This window comes from Camelina sativa, chromosome 20 (genome assembly GCF_030686135.1).
Source record: "Camelina sativa cultivar CO46 ecotype springtype chromosome 20, ASM3068613v1".
In the NCBI taxonomy this organism is placed as follows: Eukaryota; Viridiplantae; Streptophyta; class Magnoliopsida; order Brassicales; family Brassicaceae; genus Camelina; species Camelina sativa.
This window is the reverse complement of record NC_141899.1, coordinates 34,669,720-34,687,311: the sequence shown is the minus strand read 5'-3', so window position 1 is coordinate 34,687,311 and position 17,592 is coordinate 34,669,720. Positions and strand designations below refer to the sequence as shown.

The 17,592-nt window shown below is 35.2% G+C and overlaps 3 protein-coding genes and 1 long non-coding RNA gene across 5 annotated transcripts; all 4 read left to right on the top strand.

The window, feature by feature from the left end:
• Positions 1 to 261: 261 nt before the first annotated feature.
• On the top strand, positions 262 to 1,343 carry LOC147919858 (uncharacterized). Its single transcript, XR_015592348.1, has 3 exons — positions 262 to 392; positions 640 to 695; positions 836 to 1,343. It is a non-coding gene; the product is annotated as an uncharacterized LOC147919858 (long non-coding RNA).
• A 2,766-nt stretch (positions 1,344 to 4,109) lies between these two features.
• LOC147919857 (uncharacterized) lies at positions 4,110 to 4,932 on the top strand. The gene is made up of 3 exons (XM_087504139.1): positions 4,110 to 4,287; positions 4,463 to 4,584; positions 4,681 to 4,932. Exons 1-3 carry the CDS (start codon positions 4,110 to 4,112, stop codon positions 4,930 to 4,932), a joined length of 552 nt encoding a protein of 183 aa, XP_087360265.1.
• Positions 4,933 to 7,180: 2,248 nt separating this feature from the next.
• LOC104771943 (mitochondrial carnitine/acylcarnitine carrier-like protein) lies at positions 7,181 to 9,258 on the top strand. 2 transcript variants are annotated; one of them, XM_010496563.3, is made up of 3 exons: positions 7,181 to 7,563; positions 8,048 to 8,443; positions 8,592 to 9,258. In XM_010496563.3, the coding sequence occupies exons 2-3, from the start codon at positions 8,052 to 8,054 to the stop codon at positions 9,100 to 9,102; spliced, it is 903 nt and encodes a 300-aa protein (XP_010494865.1). In that variant the 5' UTR covers positions 7,181 to 7,563; positions 8,048 to 8,051; the 3' UTR covers positions 9,103 to 9,258. The 2 variants fall into 2 exon arrangements, with proteins under 2 accessions (XP_010494865.1, XP_010494866.1); XM_010496564.3 differs by having other exon boundaries at positions 7,524 to 7,770.
• A 6,806-nt stretch (positions 9,259 to 16,064) lies between these two features.
• Positions 16,065 to 17,231, top strand: LOC147919856 (uncharacterized). The gene is made up of 3 exons (XM_087504137.1): positions 16,065 to 16,382; positions 16,428 to 16,660; positions 17,069 to 17,231. Exons 1-3 carry the CDS (start codon positions 16,065 to 16,067, stop codon positions 17,229 to 17,231), a joined length of 714 nt encoding a protein of 237 aa, XP_087360263.1.
• The last annotated feature ends 361 nt before the right edge of the window (positions 17,232 to 17,592 follow it).

The window sequence follows — 17,592 nt, the reverse complement described above, 5'->3', positions numbered from 1 at the left end:
AGGTTACAATTTTAATAAATTATACATGTATATAAATAAAATCCCTAAAACTAATCCCCGATTAATCCCCGATTTAAATCCGATTTTCCGATTAATCGCTAGGCCCTCTCTCACTGCCCGACTAACGCCTAGCGATTTTTAAAACATGGATACAAACAATGCCATGCGTATATCTCTTGGATGTCCATGTTGACCAACAGTTCCATATCTTGGTATGGTTGAGATTTCTTGGTTTTTGGATTGGTACTTGTCTTTGTTGAGGAGTAGTAAAAGCAGGAGGCAAAACTATATACTCTTCAATGTTTTGGTCTATGATAAATCACAAATTGATGGAGACCATGACTCTTGCAATTTCAAGAGATGATCCACCTCTCTTATCCTTTTGACTCAAGGTACATGTCTAACTTCTCTTCTTTAATCTTACACTTTAAGAGACCATATAGTTTTTGGTTCGTTATTTGTAATTATAATTTGTAACTACATGACTCAAGGTACATGTTTTCTCTTCTCCTAATATACACTTTTTTGTTCTTTAAAGAGGTCAACACTTTTAGATGGTAAACAGAGGCTATCCCACTCTTATATTTTTGTCACTTTGCTTATCTTCTTTAAATGAAGTTGTCATTGTGAATGATGCAGTTATTTATTCAAAAGGCAAACAAAGTGTTTGGTAATAGATTCGGGCAAATCTTAAGGTATGGTAATTAACTGCTGAAATCTTAACTATCAACAATCTGAATAATGAGAGTATGCTGAGAGTTTTTAATGATATTTCCTTTTGTCATTTCATGAATCCAACGCAATTTTCCCTCGGATTATGATAAAACATGTGAAGATCTGACAAGTTCAACTCACTTAGTATGTTCTCATTTTGTGAGTAACGACATTACTTTTCCTGGCACATAGTTCTGTAAAGAACAAAGCGTAGCTTAATTATTGTCAACCAGACAATGACTCCAAGCGAAGTTTAAGAGGTGTGCGGTTGAAAACGACAGTGATTTAATATAGATCCTAAAAGACAGAGTCAAGAGACCTCTAGAGATTCTACTTCGAGGTCTTTGGCAATTATATTTACAGTGTCAAAAACTCCAAATTATCTTTGTTATATATGGTGAACACTTTATGCTATTTACCTCTATAAGAAATGGTGAATACATAAAGCTATTTAAACAAAAGAAAACCACGTAAAAGACCCTACAGGTATGCAGAGCATCCATGTTGTAGTGAATTTTTTAACCATCCATACTCTAAGTCATGTATATTTTCTCTCTTTTTATGCTACAAAAAGCATGTGCTCTATTAATATTAGAAAAACCAATGGTCCTTTGTTGTTGTTTCATCTTTTTCTTTGCATCATTAAGCTTGGCAGGGAGAAGTTTCCCAACTGAACAGTCTGAATGAAGTGATTAGTTTTAAGTTGATTAAATTGTGTGTTGTTTCATTGTTTGGTGCGAAGCGTCTTTCTGTGTATGTGGGTTTGGAAAACTCATGATCTACGTCGTATCTTCGAAATTCTACTATATCGTGTTGTACTTTACATTTGCAGTTCTCTACCAGTTAACGGTTAGTGATTTGGTTTTATTTATGAGCACCAGAACTTGCGTTACTTCTTCTTTTTTTCTGTGTCAACACAACCAAAACTCCCATATACTCATTTCGTCCAGATAAATAAAAAGTATATAAAAATATACTATTGGAAAAAAATACGAGAGATGTATTAGATGAGAACAATACTATATAGACTAATAATAAATATACATATATATGTAGATAATATATTAAATAAATTACAATGAAGAAAATATGAATGGATAAACTTAAACAATTAATAGTACCATCTAACTTTAACTAAACTGATAAATAGTGCATCACATGATTTTCTTGCATGGATAGTCAAGAAACTTAAAAAAAAAAAAAAAAACCAACTTAATCAACTTAAAATATCAATCTTCAAATATGCCGGGTGTAGCCCGCAGCCCAGTTTAACCCCTAGTCTAATATATTAAAAGACAAATCAAAAAAGCTGACGTTAACTTTGAGAAATTCGATTTTTTCTTAAGTACCCTTAATGAAAAATACACTTAAAATATTTTCGACCAAGTTTTTCTCCCCTATTTCAGATGCACAAACGCAACACATTCACTTTTAGATTTAGAATTATCCATTTGCCATTAATAAAAATCAATTCTAGATCTTTTCCCATTTTCTAATTTGTTAAATTTAAAAAAAAAACGAAATTATATGAATAAAAAATCATAAACTAGTTTTAATTAAAAAAGGTCTAAATCTGATATAAATGGGTTTTTGAAAGAATCTTATAAAAATTACACCGACGTATTCAAAACACTAAAAACATAAGTTATTCACCAATATAAGTACTAAATACCCTAACCATTCTCCATAACTCCAAAACAAAGAAACAGAAAAAAAAACTCTAAATTACTATCATGTTCTCGAATTTATATTTGTATTATAATCTTGATCTTTTATATTGTTCATCGGATTCTAATTATTTATATCCTCTTTTGTAGTATTTGTATTGAACGCAAGATCATGCATACCTAAATATTTGTGTATGGTTTATTTCCTTTTTAGAATAAGTACATTGTGAGATGTTTCGTGGTTTGATTTATACTTTTGTAAGCTAATACAAATTTATTATGTTTCAGGTGAGTTCGTAGATGATCGTGATTTTAGATCCACAAATTTGTATACAAAAAAACAGGTATTGTTTGTTTAAAAAAAAAAAAACCCTAATCTTATTTCTTTGATACATTGAAGATGCTAACTTTTAATGCTAATGTTTATAGTTGCAGAAAAGTTACGGTTGGTGCTAATAATGAGAGATTTTTGGTATTTTCATAACTAACACTTTTACCACCAATTTTTAAAAAAATACTTCTATGTTTGTTGCTTAAATTTATTTATTTTATAAACTAACACGCAGAAAAAGCGAGGCCAAGCAAACCTCGATCTTTGATTACAGCCTCTCCATCGTTTAAAAGAGGTGTGTTTGGTTATTCTTAAATTTTGTTTATTATTAATATTTTGCCAACGATAAATCTAATACATAATTTGGGTTTCAGATGAATCTATTGATGATTGTACAAAGAAAAACATGTGTCGTTTTTCTTAAAAAAAGAAACTAATCTTATTCCTTTGATACATTAATGATGCTAGCATTTATAGTTGCAGAAAAGCTACGGTTGGTTCTAATAATAATGAAAGATTTGAGGTATTTTCTATAACAGACGATTTTACTACTGTTTTGTAAAAAAATTCCATGTTTGTGGCTTATTTATGTTGCCTTATAAGTAATAGATCAAATTCCATGGTCAGGAAATCATCGATCTTTGATTACTGCCTCTCAATCGTTTATAATAGGTATGCTTTGTTATTTTTAATTTTTATTTGTTATTAATGTTTGGCCAACTATAAAAGCTTATTCATGTTTTTTTGTTTCAGATGAATCTGTTGGTGATCGTGATTGTAGATCTCCAAATTTGAATTCATTCAGATATAGGTTTTGTTATAAAATAACCCTAACCCTTATTTTTAATATCGTAATAAAACTAACGATTACGCCTAATTGTAAAATTTGCAGAAAAGCTATGGTGTTTCCTAATTATAGAAGATTTATGGTAATTCTGAAACAGTAATTAATTGTTTAATATAATATATATTTTATGAATAATGGTAATTTTTGTTACTGTTATAACATTATTATACATACTTTCTCTTTTAAACTAATAGAAAGAAGATGGAGATATATTTGTATTTGTATTTGATTACCATAAAGATGGAGATAAATACAGGTTAATAAAATTTATAAGGGATATTGATGGAAATATGAGATATTAATTGTACTTTAATAAATTTCTAATTGGATAAATTTGAATGAGAAATATATCTTAAAAAAATGTAACTGTTACATATTCACGGATGTTAGTGAAGAAAGATGTAATATCAAGATGCGCATTAAAAGTCGTTATGATAAACATATATAATATAAGTTTAATATTATCGTTTGAATAGATATATATTAATCTAATAGTTGTAAGGTTTTTAAACTTACAGAAAACGTGAGACTTCGCAAGGAACGTAATAGCATGGATGCGAGTGCTCTCGCCACTTTTTCTAAGTGGCTACGTGATATCAGGGATGGCAAAATTAATGAGACAAATAATGGAGATGTCGAGATTGAAATTCTGGAGGATTTATTAATTATAACAAGTGGTAATCCTATTCAAGCAATTGTTGAAGAAATCTACGGTGAATCTTTTGCAAGTAGGTCTGATCCAAAGTTATTTAGTGAAAGAGCTATTCTTACCCCAAAAAATGATGATGTTGATCAAATAAATCAATATATGCTTACTAAACTATCAAGTATAATATCTTAATAAGATATATAATTATTTTAAGAAGTTACTAAAATTTATTACAAATTATTTTTTATTTACAGGTGTAGAAAGACAATATCTTAGCTCAGATAGTATTGAAACGTATGATACAAGTGCTTATGATGATATGATCCACACTCAGGAATTCTTAAACAGCGTACAAGTTTCTAGATTGCCTATCCATGTTCTAACGTTGAAAATATGAGCATTTGTCATGTTGCTAAGGAATATAGATCCTAAGGGAGGTTTGTGTAACAGTACGAGGTTGATTGTTACTCAGATAGCCAATCATGTTATCGAAGCAAGAATCGTGACGAGAAAAAAGGTTGGTGATAAAGTACTTATCCCTAGGATGTTTGTGAGTCCACCCGATGAAAAGTTTTCCTTTCGTATGAGGCGACAACAGTTTCCCGTTACCGTTACGTTTGCAATCACTATTAACAAAAGTCAGGGTCAGACGCTAGAGAATGTTGGATTGTTCCTACCAGAACCAGTCTTTACGCATGGGCAGCTTTATGTTGTCTTCTCTTGAGTCACAACCAGAAAATGCTTAAAGGTTTTAATTACAGATAAAGATAGGATATGTCAGAACAAAACACTTAGGGTGGTTTCAAAGAAGTATTTGAAAACATATGACTTGTGCTATTTTAGTTGGTTTATTATTTTTGGATGATTTCTTTGACTTTTTCATCTTTTAGATACCATTATAACATTTTATTATCTTTAATATTTCGTAAAAATTCATATTGATTCAATAAGGCTTTTAAGAATTATTTTACGAATTTAAGTATATCCTTTATCTTGTAAATCACAAGTCACCTAGCCAATAATATTATGCCACATAGATTTTATTTTTGTAAAAAAATAATTAATTGAAAGCAGAAAATTTCAGTTTCTTCCAACCATTTATTTGCCCACTTTCCCACGATCTTTTCAATTTTCAGTCTATATAACTAACCACTTTCTCCACAGTTTTCTATTCCATTAACCAATCTCATCTTGTATATATATGTCTCAAAACCACTAGATATTTTTACTCCTATCTTTTTGTTCTCATTCAATGTAATTTATTATTATATTCCTCTTATATTATATCTAGATTTGGGGGTTTAGGGTTTAGGGTTTAGATTATGTAAATGAACAAAGATGATTATACATAGATATGATGTTATTATACTATGTATATTGTTGTTTTCCCGCTTTCAAGTTTTATTAAAAATTTGAGTTTGTCAAACATAAGCTACTATGAATGTAATTTATCTTTTTGTTCTCATTAGTAGCTTATGTTTGACAAACTCAAATTTTTAATAAAATTCAAAGCGGGAAAACAACAATATACATGGTATAATAATATCATATCTATGTATATTCCATTTGTTAGACAGAATTTCTAAAATAATCTTTGTGAAATTAATGTCATTTCTCTTTCTAATTCAGCACAACTCTTTACCTTTTTTGATACTATGAATGTCATTTGTGGTTTTAGATGCTAAAAGTTTTATTTAGCCTTAATCTTTCTTTAGAGTATTTTAGTATCATCAAGTATATTTACTATAAATTCTTAAATATAAAGTAATTATTAGATTAATATCATAATCTAATAACTACAAAGGCTTCATTATTAACTGTATACATATTATTATTAAAAAAAAATTATAAGCCAAAAAAAATACACTAAAACGATTAAGATGCAACATTTAATCGTGAGACCTTCTGTATTCCCAAAACTCTAAAATCCCCTTTTATTCGTTCTTTGATAACAGAGAAAAAAACCATACTTCGAGAAAAATAGGAGACTCGATTACATTGCTGATCTTTGGTGAATCCACGTCAAGGGTTTAAATTCTTGGTATTTTCACGAGTTAGAGTCGTGAATTTAAGAAGACTTTTACTTAATTTTGCAATTCTAACAGTTCTTATATCAAAGATTTCTTACATAATTGTTAACAAACTTTAAAGGGTGACACAATAGAAGTCACCTTCCTACCAACTAATATATTCACAAAATTCCTGAATTATATCGATGAAGGTGAGTGGTATGATTTAAGAGATTTTAAGATAATCAACCCAACCCTCAAAGAAAGAAATACACATCATCCTTACCAAATCAAATATACGGATAATACAACCATGATGCTGCTCCAACCATTGAGTCTAAAGAACTATTTTTGGTTCGAGGATTTGGATGATATACGTCGAAGAAGAGTAAATCATGGCATCTCTTTCAGTTAGTTTTTCTTTATTTAATTTGTACTCACATAATAAAATTCTGATAATTTAGTATATTGGTATCTTTTGTGCTCGGAAATCTATAGATTTTTTATATTTTTTTTGAAACTTTGTGTATTGGTCCCTCCCACAGAAAAATACAATTTCGATTTTTACCAAAATAGCTATGTGTGGATGTATAATAGATTTGGAAAGTGTCATTCAACTCATTAGAAAGTTAAATTATGTCTTTTTGCCAAATTAGATGTATGCAAATGTATAGTATTTAGCTTAAGCTTTTCATCTTATGTCTAGTCTCGCCATATTAGATGTATGCAGATGTATAGTCTCGCCATATTAGATGTATGCAGATGTATAGTTCAGGTTAGGTAAAATAAGCTTTCTCCATCTTTAACAACTTGGGCCTTATCAAGAACCACACGGCCCATATTCACACATAGATGAGAGAACCTCCCAATCAGCTTCAAACCAGCTCAATCCGTAAACCAAAGACTTAACCGAATTGAATCCTGAACCATCTGAAATCGACCGATGAACCACTTAGCCAATTTGACATGTTTTGTTGAGACAAAACTGAAACTGATCTCCAATTTTCACCAACCACTTAAACAAAATCGCCTTTTTTTTTGTCTAAAAGAAATTTAAAGAGAAACAAAACAAAAAAGAAACTTGTGTCTCAGCAAAGCTCCATCCTTTGTGGCGTTTGAGAGCCATTGGGGAGTGATCAAAAGTTAAAAACTTTTTTGTCCACTTGAAACCCTTTTTTTTCTTATAAATCTTTTTGGATTTTATCTGATCGATCACTCGTTTGTGTCTCTGATTCTCTCCATCCCGTGGATTCGCATCTGGATTTGTTTTCAATTATATTCTCGTGGCTTCCCTTTCTCGGATCCATTTGATATCGATTTGATATCCTCTAATCAATCAATCTCTGGTAAACCAAAATCTAATTACTTTGTGGGGCTTTCGATCTGATTTCACCTCATTGTCCATTTAGAGCTCTCTGGGGATTTAAAGATTCAATCTTTTTTTTTTAGTTTTACCTTTTCTCTCATCGTTTTCTGAATCCTCTGCTTTTGGAATTGTGATTGGATTGCATTTGCGTTAGAGTTCTGAGGATCACACGATTCATACTTTATCGGTTTGTTTGTACTTTCTGATTACACCAAACTTGTTCAAGTGGTTCAGGTTACAATTAACAAAAAAAAAGTATTGATTTTGGATGGTTTGTTAGACTGGTTTAGGTCACTAGTTAAATGTGTAGGACTCTTTCATTAACATAAGTTTTATATGTTGGTTGGTTCTGAGAATTTTGGTTGATTTAAGTGGTTGTCAATCGAACTTATCTTTCATTAACAAAAAAAACAAGTTTTGATTTTGGTTGAATCTGAGAAACTTGGTTGATTTGTGTTTCTTAGAAAAATGGCGGATGTAGCAAAGGATTTAGCTTCAGGGACTGTTGGAGGAGCAGCTCAGCTAATTGTAGGTCATCCATTTGACACAATCAAGGTCAAACTTCAGAGCCAGCCGACTCCAGCACCAGGTCAAACTCCAAGGTACTCAGGTGCAATCGATGCGGTTAAACAGACCGTTGCTGCTGAAGGACCAAGGGGTTTGTTCAAAGGTATGGGAGCTCCTCTTGCAACCGTTGCTGCCTTCAATGCGGTTTTGTTCACTGTGAGAGGACAAATGGAAGGGCTTTTTAGGTCTGAAGCTGGAGTTCCTTTGACTATTAGTCAACAGTTTGTGTGCGGTGCAGGCGCTGGTTTCGCTGTTGCGTTCCTTGCTTGCCCTACAGAGTTGATCAAATGCAGGTTAGATTCTTTTGACATATTTAACAATCAGAGCCTATAATATACTTGTGCTTATTACTCAAGCGGTACACTGCATTTTGTTTCTTTCACTGAAACAGAACTAATGTTTCTTTGCGTGTGTGTGTGTTCAATCTTGTTTCACCATTAGGTTGCAAGCACAAGGTGGACTAGCCAGCGCCACTACCACAGGCTCAGTGCTTGCAGCTGTGAAATACGGTGGACCGATGGACGTAGCCCGTCATGTCCTACGATCTGAAGGCGGAACACGAGGTCTATTCAAAGGTTTAGTCCCGACATTCGCCCGTGAAGTCCCGGGGAATGCAATGATGTTTGCAGCCTATGAAGCTTTCAAGCGGTTTTTAGCCGGTGGTTCAGACACTTCAAGCTTAGGACAAGGGTCATTGATCATGGCTGGTGGAGTCGCTGGTGCGTCGTTTTGGGGAATTGTATATCCGACCGATGTCGTGAAGAGTGTTCTTCAAGTCGACGATTTCAAGAACCCGAAATACACGGGGTCTATGGATGCTTTCCGAAAGATTCTGAAGTCGGAAGGAGTTAAAGGTTTGTATAAAGGATTTGGTCCAGCCATGGCTAGGAGTGTTCCTGCTAACGCTGCTTGCTTCTTGGCTTATGAGATGACAAGGTCAAGCTTGGGATAAACTGGTTCGGTTTGGTTTAACTGTTGGTTGGATTGGTGGATGTTCCATTGAGATTAACCTTTCGGTTTTTAGATGATTCTTCAAAAATTTCATCAAAATTTATGTAATCCCTTACACAGTTCATTTCTATATCTCTTACACAGCTTATTTCTGACACTCGATTAGGACCAATTCAATAAATTAAACCGAACAAAAATTGAAACAGTTGGAAATCAAATAAAAAACTTGAAATTATTTTAGAGTTCGATTATGGGTTTGTTAAAGAAAAATACTTAGGTTCACCTCTCTTCTCTCAGCCAATCAGAATTTTACATCTAATATTTCATTGAAAAACAAAATAAAAAAAAAATTAAAAAGCAAAACAAATTAAGGAAACAAATTCTGTATAATTTTAATTAAGGAAAGTTAAATATTGGCTTGGTTTAGATTTTTAAAATTAGAACAAAATTATATGTTGGTTTGGGTTTACAAATGAAATAGTTAAGGTTTAGATTTTACAATTAAAACAAAATTATATGTCAGTTTGGGTTTATAAATGAGGTTGTTAGGGTTTAGATTTTACAATTAGAAAGAAATTATATGTCGGTTTGGGTTCACAAATGAGATGTTAGGGTTTAGATTTTACAATTAGAACAAAATTATATGTCGGTTTGGGTTCACAAATGAGATGGTTATGGTTTAGATTTTATAAGTAGAACAAAATTATATGTCGGTTTGGGTTCACAAATAAGATGGTTAGGGTTTAGATTTTACAAATAGAACAAAATTATATGTCGGTTTGGGTTTATTAAAGAGCGGTTTAATTTTTTAATTTCATAATAATGTATACAGATTTTATTTCTTTATTTGATAAGGAGGTGAATGAATAGGTTCACCCCTAGGGGTGAACCCAAGTATTGTCCTTTGTTAAAAGGGTTGAATCTTACAAATTTATGAAAATACAACATTTTGTTTATATTGTGGGCTAAGATTGAAGTCTTAGGTCAGATTTTACCGTGGATACTTCTCGCCCCGGTGGACATCAAAGCATCAACTCTCTTTTTAACTTCACAGTGTCAGATGACTGTGACCATTCAACCATCCTTCGAAGCTTTCAAGATGGCCTCTCGATTTACCATGATCTCACATGTGTCAGTATGCTCCCAAGTTTATGGTTCATAGCTCTCTTAGATATACACAATCGATAAATTCTTTTTATCACCTTTTAGCATTGGAAAATGCCTTGTATTGTAATGTTTCAAACTTTGGGGCTCTTGCTTCTTGTACTTGCACTTGTTTCTATTTTGAATGAATGAAAGCAAAGAGTTCGACAAAAAAAAAAGTTAGATTTTACACTTTACAGTTTAAGGGTTTAATTTTTATGTTTTCTATTTAGAATTTGTATTTACACCATTTTGTAGTATTTTACAGTTTAGGGGTGTAGTTTTTATGTTTTTGGTTTATAATTAGTAATTTATGATTGATATTTAAAATATCAATATTAAAGCCAACAACATTAGGCCAAACACCACATTTCAACATCTGATAACGCTTCAAGCAACTTATTCTCCTTACAAAGTGAATAAATGACCATATTTAAAGTGAATCCATCTCCTTAAACCCTCCAAAACCAATCAATCAGATTCAAATTCAATAAACAACCCATAAAATGATTCAACGCATAAATAGAAACCCAAAAACAGTATGCTCTACACTACAAGAAAACATGATATTTACGACTACGTTTGGCGACTAAAAGCGTAGTCGGGAAATTAAGCGACTATTTGCCAACTATCTTACGACTATTTTACAACTGCGTAACATTAGTCGTAACTCAGACGTTATTTGCCGACCAAATACAATAGTCGGTATTGTAGTCATTGATTGACGACCATTATACGACTAAATGGGAAGAACTTAATTTTGTTGGATCAAAGCAGCTAATCTGGCGACTACGTAGCAACTATTTCTAATAGTCGGTAATTTGGCTACTAAGTAGTGACTAATGTTTTGGCATTCTTCACATATATATAAACTATAAATACATGCATCATGTTGTGGCATTCTCATATTAATCTCATTTTCAAATGCACAAACAAAATATATGTAAGTAATATCAATTTTTTTATGCTTGCTTTACCATATCTATACTTATTATTAATTATTAATTGTTAATTGTTTTAGACTTGAGCTTTTGTTTTCCATTAGTACAGTTGTGAATTGGTTGCAAAGTGAAAAATTACCTATGAAAGGTGAAGCTCAAGAAAATGTATATGAATCAGTAGGTCTGATCTTTTAAAATTAGTATCTTCATTTATGCTAAGTCATAAAATGTAATTTTAATTTAAAAATAGAAAATGTAATTTTTATTATAGTAAGTATATTATGTAGTATATATATAAGTAGTATGCTTTAAATAATATGTAAAGTAAATTAAATTATATGTTTTTAATAAAATTAATGTTGGCTACTGATTGGTGACAAATAAGTGACTAAATTCATAAAAATTGTTAATACGTCTTGGACCAGATTTTGGACCAGATTTTGGACTCCAAAACAAGCCCAATTGTTTAAAATATTTTGCACCAACTGATCCGCGACTAATAAGCGACTAAGTTTAAAACATTTTGGTTTAATTAAACCCGGGAATCCATTTATGCGGTCCAGCCCATAACCCTAACAAACGAGATAACCCTAATTTTTCAACCCTAATCTCTCATTTCTCACGATCCTTGTAACATCCGCGAACCGGATTATGCGGTTTTGGTAGGAGTGTCGATCGACACCCTTGTGGCATCGATCGACACCACTATTTCTGGGTTCGTCGGGTTTGTTTTAATTCGCGATTTTGGTTTGGTTGGTTTGGTTTAGTTATCTAAACCGATTATATAAGTGGAGAAGCGATAAATTAAGGGTTTTAGGGTGTCTGGTCGCCGTTTGCAGAGATAGAAAGAGAGGAGAGAGCCTATTGTGGTGTGAAGGAGATTAAAGGAGAAAGAACAGAATCGTTAGGGTTTGGGAGGAAATAGTTTCGGCATATCAAATCGTTCTCAAAGGTAATGAAATTTGGTAGGTTTATTCCTAAGTCTTTCATCGTCATTCTACGTTTTACAGAAGTAGTTTTGGATATCAACTCGATGAGTTATTGGCAGTTTCGTGAGTCACGTTTTCTCAGACGCGAGTTGGAACCATCGGGGATTGTAATTGAGTTCGTGGTCTCGTCTGGTTCCTGATTGTGCTGAAATTTTGTGGGAAGCTTTGTGACGTCTAGGGATAGCTTTTCATCGGAGCGATTTGGTAGTTAACGGTTGGTTTTCATTTTAGGGTTTCGTCTTTGAGACTATTATTTTCTGATGTTTCAGTCCAGTTTTGCTATAAGTCGTTTTTGGTTGTGTGGCTTGTTGTAGGGCGTTTCTGGGCTGTTTCAGACGTTAGAAGGGTCTCAACTGGTTGTATTGGTTGTTATAATCAGTTGATAAGGTGAGTGCATGACCATGGCTTATCTAAGCCTGAGAATCCTTTGTTTGTTTGATTTGTTGTGTTTTGTGGTGTTGTTCTTGCTTGTGGTGGTTGTGTTATGGTTATTATAGGTTCCTGAGGCTTTTGGGAGAGTTTGGGACAGATTGTAGGCGGATTGAAACGGAGGTTCGTCGTTCGGATTCGTGCAGTTCGCGTCTGCGAAGGGAGTGTCGATCGACACCAGTTAGGTGTCGGTCGACACCATGTTTGGCCAGTGTCGATCTACACCTCTCTGGTGTCAGTCGACACCAAGTTGATTGTTTCATGATTTTTCCTGGTTTGTTTGTGTTTGGTTGTCATTTGTTAAGCATTGGTTTCTCAGTTGCTTGTGTGTATAGCCCAGTAGATGGGAGGATTGCCTCACTAAGTATTTGTGATAATACTTACACATCTCAATTGTTGTTTGTGGTGTGCAGGTTTGTGTTGTGGAATCATGGCGATGAGGTAATGGTTTTGTATGGTTGGTATGTTTCTGCTGTGTGTACTGGTTGTTATTGGTTTAATGAGGAGTTGTGGTTTGGGTTGGTTTAATTTAGTAGTATAGGCTGCATAATTGTTTACATTGTATTTAATTGTTAAAAAAAAAAAGGTCGGGTTGTTTCATTTTGGTATCAGAGCCTTTACGGTTCTAGGATTGTTTAGAGTGGTTTAAGGAAATTTAATTGGTTGAATTATTTTCTTATTGTTGGATGCATGATATTGTGTGATGGAATTGATTATGAGTAGTTAGTCAATTTGCATGTGGTATGGAGTCCTAGTATCATCCTCTTCGAGCCTTCAATGAGATTCCACGGTAAGTTGTTTTTATTTTATTTTATGTTGTTAGTTGTGTAGTGTTTTTAGCTTCTGTGCGGAAGGTGCAGTTGGCTATTGGAAGTTGTTAGAAAGTGGTGGATCACGCCGGTATCGGGAAATACCTATGGCGGTGACTTGTGGAAGTGGATGTATTGCAAATGGAGTTCATTTGGATTTTTGACTCGTGTATCATGAGGAAAAGAAATAGCTCGGGAATTCTATAAGTAGAAAGTTTCCATAAATAGAAGGTTGCTATAAATGGAAAGTTTCCATAAATAGAATGTCATTTTAAAAGGAAAGTTTCTAAAAATGGGAAGTTTTATGAATAGTTAAAGCTTGCCTATTAATGGAAAGAGTTGAGGTAGATCTAGTCGGGAGATACTTGATGACATCAGACTTGTTTGCTCAGGATTGTGTGGGCCCAACTCATGTGATACCGATAGCTCGATGGACTTTGTGGCCAGAGAGTGGGAGTGGTATGTTTGCTTCGGATGACGATCCGAGAGCGCGCTTTAGGGTGACGACCCAAGAGCGGGATTTTGAGACTCCCTGGATACCGTAGCTGTGAGCCGCGGCTCGGCAGTTAGCCGGTATGTCTCGAGGGTTGCGACCCGAGAGCGGGGGGAGTGGGCGTGTGAGACTCCCTGGATACAGTAGCTGTAGGCTGTGGCCTGGCAGTGAGCTGGTATGACTCAAAGGTTGCGACCTGAGAGCGGGGGGAGGGTGTGTGAGTGACTTCCTGGATGCCGTAGCTTAAGATGGTTAGCCTGATAGCGAGCCGGCATGATTCGTTGGTTGCGACCACGGACGGGGGAAGCACTGAGTTGTGAGCAAATAGTGTCTTTGATGTGAGTATAGTGGCTAGAGGGAGACCTCATGGTTCAGTCGGAGGTGTGCGGGCTGTTGCGACAGTGGCACGGGAAACCTTGGCTGACGGTGTATAGTCGGGTCGGAGGACGTGCGGGCCGTGTTGACGGTGGCACAGAGGTCTTTGACAGTTGGACGGTGTTGCGGGATTCGAGGACGAATCCTTATTGGTGGGGGAGAATTGTAACATCCGCGAACTGGATTATGCGGTTTTGGTAGGAGTGTCGATCGACACCCTTGTGGCATCGATCGACACCACTATTTCTGGGTTCGTCGGGTTTGTTTTAATTCGCGATTTTGGTTTGTTTGGTTTGGTTTAGTTATCTAAACCGAGTATATAAGTGGAGAAGCGATAAATTAAGGGTTTTAGGGTGTCTGGTCGCCGTTTGCAGAGATAGAGAGAGAGGAGAGAGCCTATTGTGGTGTGAAGGAGATTAAAGGAGAAAGAACAGAATCGTTAGGGTTTGGGAGGAAATAGTTTCGGCATATCAAATCGTTCTCAAAGGTAATGAAATTTGGTAGGTTTATTCCCAAGTCTTTCAACGTCATTCTACTTTTTACAGAAGTAGTTTTGGATTTAAACTCGATGAGTTATTGGCAGTTTCGTGAGTCACGTTTTCTCAGACGCGAGTTGGAACCATCGGGGATTGTAATTGAGATCGTGGTCTCGTCTGGTTCCTGATCGTGCTGACATTTTGTGGGAAGCTTTGTGACGTCTAGGGATAGCTTTTCACCGGAGCGATTTGGTAGTTAACGGTTGGTTTTCATTTAAGGGTTTTGTCTTTGAGACTGTTATTTTCTGATGTTTCTGTCCAGTTTTGCTATAAGTCGTTTTTGGTTGTGTGGCTTGTTGTAGGGAGTTTCTGGGCTGTTTCAGACGTTAGAAGGGTCTCAACTGGTTGTATTGGTTGTTATAATCAGTTGATAAGGTGAGTACATGACCATGGCTTATCTAAGCCTGAGAATTCTTTGTTTGCTTGATTTGTTGTGTTTTGTGGTGTTGTTCTTGCTTGTGGTGGTTGTGTTATGGTTATTATAGGTTCCTGAGGCTTTTGGGAGAGTTTGGGACAGATTGTAGGCGGATTGAAATGGAGGTTCGTCGATCGGATTCGTGCAGTTCGCGTCTGCGAAGGGAGTGTCGATCGACACCAGTTAGGTGTCGGTCGACACCATGTTTGGCCAGTGTCGATCGACACCTCTCTGCTGTCAGTCGACACCAAGTTGATTGTTTCATGATTTTTCCTGGTTTGTTTGTGTTTGGTTGTCATTTGTTAAGCATTGGTTTCTCAGTTGCTTGTGTGTATAGCCCAGTAGATGGGAGGATTGCCTCACTAAGTATTTGTGATAATACTTACGCATCTCAATTGTTGTTTGTGGTGTGCAGGTTTGTGTTGTGGAATCATGGCGATGAGGAGGAGGATGATCTAGGGTCTCGTTTGTGTGTTATTGGATTGTTGGATATGTTGTTGGAACCTTGGATAGAGATATGCTAGGTTGATGGATAGAATGCTTAGGATTGTTATTGTATTGATGTTGTAATGGTTTTGTATGGTTGGTATGTTTCTGCTGTGTGTACTGGTTGTTATTGGTTTAATGAGGAGTTGTGGTTTGGGTTGGTTTAATTTAGTAGTATAGGCTGCATAATTGTTTACATTGTATTTAATTGTTAAAAAAAAAAAACAGGTCGGGTTGTTTCAATCCTTCATCTTTCTTCTTCTGCCGATTCTCTCTCAATCGCCGAAACCCTAATCTCTCAATCTTATTTCTCACCATCCTTCATCTTCCTCCTGCCAATTCTCACGATGCGTCCTCTGAAGAAGCCTGGACGAAAGAGGAATGTTGTCACCAACGCTTCTCTCAGAGTCGGTGGCTCTAACCCTCCGTTGAAGGTGAGAAGAGTCAACCCTCTACCGCCTCAATACAACTTCACGCCGGCGGCTCAAAATCCTACGCCTCAGACGCCACAAGAACCAGTCCGCGTTTCCCCCCAACTTTCGACGTCAGCCGCACCGCAGGTCAGAAACTATCCACCACCACAGACTCTATTTCAGAACTCAGTGAATCGAAGCGTTGATGACCAACCAACTCGGTCATTACCAGAAGTTCAGAACAATCCTCCGGTGAGATCGAATCCTTTGCATGATTCTGGAAGATCTCCAGCTCAGAACAATCCTCCGGTTCAATCGAATCCATTGCATGATTCTGCGAGATCTGCAGCTCAGAACTCTCCAGCTCAAAGTCATCCTTCTTCTCACGGTAACAACTTTGATGAGTCAGATCCAGTGTTGCCGGAACTCCGGGAGGACACGTTGAGGGCTCTTAACGCCATACTTATGGTGCCGGACCGTCATACTTTTACCACCATCCTCTCTCCGGAACCGAAGCCTAACACGATTTGGTATGTAAACACGTATAAATCTCCTAGATTAGAGTTTGTTTTCTAGATTAGAGTCGATGATTAGAGTTTGTTTTCATATGTTTTCTTCTAGATTAGAGTTTGTTTTCAACTATTGTTTATTGTGTTTATTGTGAGTACATGAACTATTGTTTATTGTCGAGTACATGAACTATTGTTTATTGTGAGTACATGAAATATTGTTTATTGTGTTTGTCATTCCCAAGTCTCTCATAATTTAGTAGTAACTAGAAGAGTATATGTGTTTTGTCATGAACTATTGTTTATTGTGTTTGTCATTCCCAAGTCTCTCATCATTTAGTAGTAACTACAAGAGTATATATGTTTATTCATGAACTATTGTTTATTGCTTTGTCATTCACGAGTCTGACTTGATTCTTATGTTATGAGGTTTACTCGGGATGTCAGATCACAACTGGTGCGGAAGATTACAAAGGTTTTTACAAACAAATTTGATGGTCCATTCTACAATTGGTCATGTGTGCCTCCGGATAGAAGAGAAAGATACTTCCTTGAGTTTGCGGTATATTTTTCTGTCATATATCATTTATAGATAGGTTTTAATTGTTGCTTATCACTAACTTAATTCTATTTTCTTTTTCCTAGAAACACACACTTGGGATCCATTGATTACAGGGACAGTGCAACATTTTTTCTATGAGATATGTCAACGCCGGATGAAGAACATGGTAAGCGACGTTAGGACTAGTCGAGTGCAACCTAAATGGATCGAGGGTGAACTCTGGAAAACAATGGTTGCGCAGTGGGATACTGAAGAAGCACAAGAAAGGAGTCGAATCTTGAAACGACCGACCTTTTTTTTTTTTTAATAAATAATAAATAATATATATATATAAATTAACTACAACTAGTGGTCCCATATCCACTAGCCACCTAACCACATTCACAATCAA

Coding starts and splice junctions, on each gene's coding strand:
- LOC147919857 (XM_087504139.1), top strand. CDS start 4,110: ATGGATGCGAGTGCTCTCGCCACTTTTTCTAAGTGGCTACGTGATATC. Junction 4,288..4,462: donor CTACGGTGAATCTTTTGCAA/GTAGGTCTGATC, acceptor TTTTATTTACAG/GTGTAGAAAGACAATATCTT. Junction 4,585..4,680: donor TTTCTAGATTGCCTATCCAT/GTTCTAACGTTG, acceptor ATTGTTACTCAG/ATAGCCAATCATGTTATCGA.
- LOC104771943 (XM_010496563.3), top strand. CDS start 8,052: ATGGCGGATGTAGCAAAGGATTTAGCTTCAGGGACTGTTGGAGGAGCA. Junction 8,444..8,591: donor ACAGAGTTGATCAAATGCAG/GTTAGATTCTTT, acceptor TTTCACCATTAG/GTTGCAAGCACAAGGTGGAC.
- LOC147919856 (XM_087504137.1), top strand. CDS start 16,065: ATGCGTCCTCTGAAGAAGCCTGGACGAAAGAGGAATGTTGTCACCAAC. Junction 16,383..16,427: donor AAGTTCAGAACAATCCTCCG/GTGAGATCGAAT, acceptor TCTCCAGCTCAG/AACAATCCTCCGGTTCAATC. Junction 16,661..17,068: donor CCGAAGCCTAACACGATTTG/GTATGTAAACAC, acceptor TTATGTTATGAG/GTTTACTCGGGATGTCAGAT.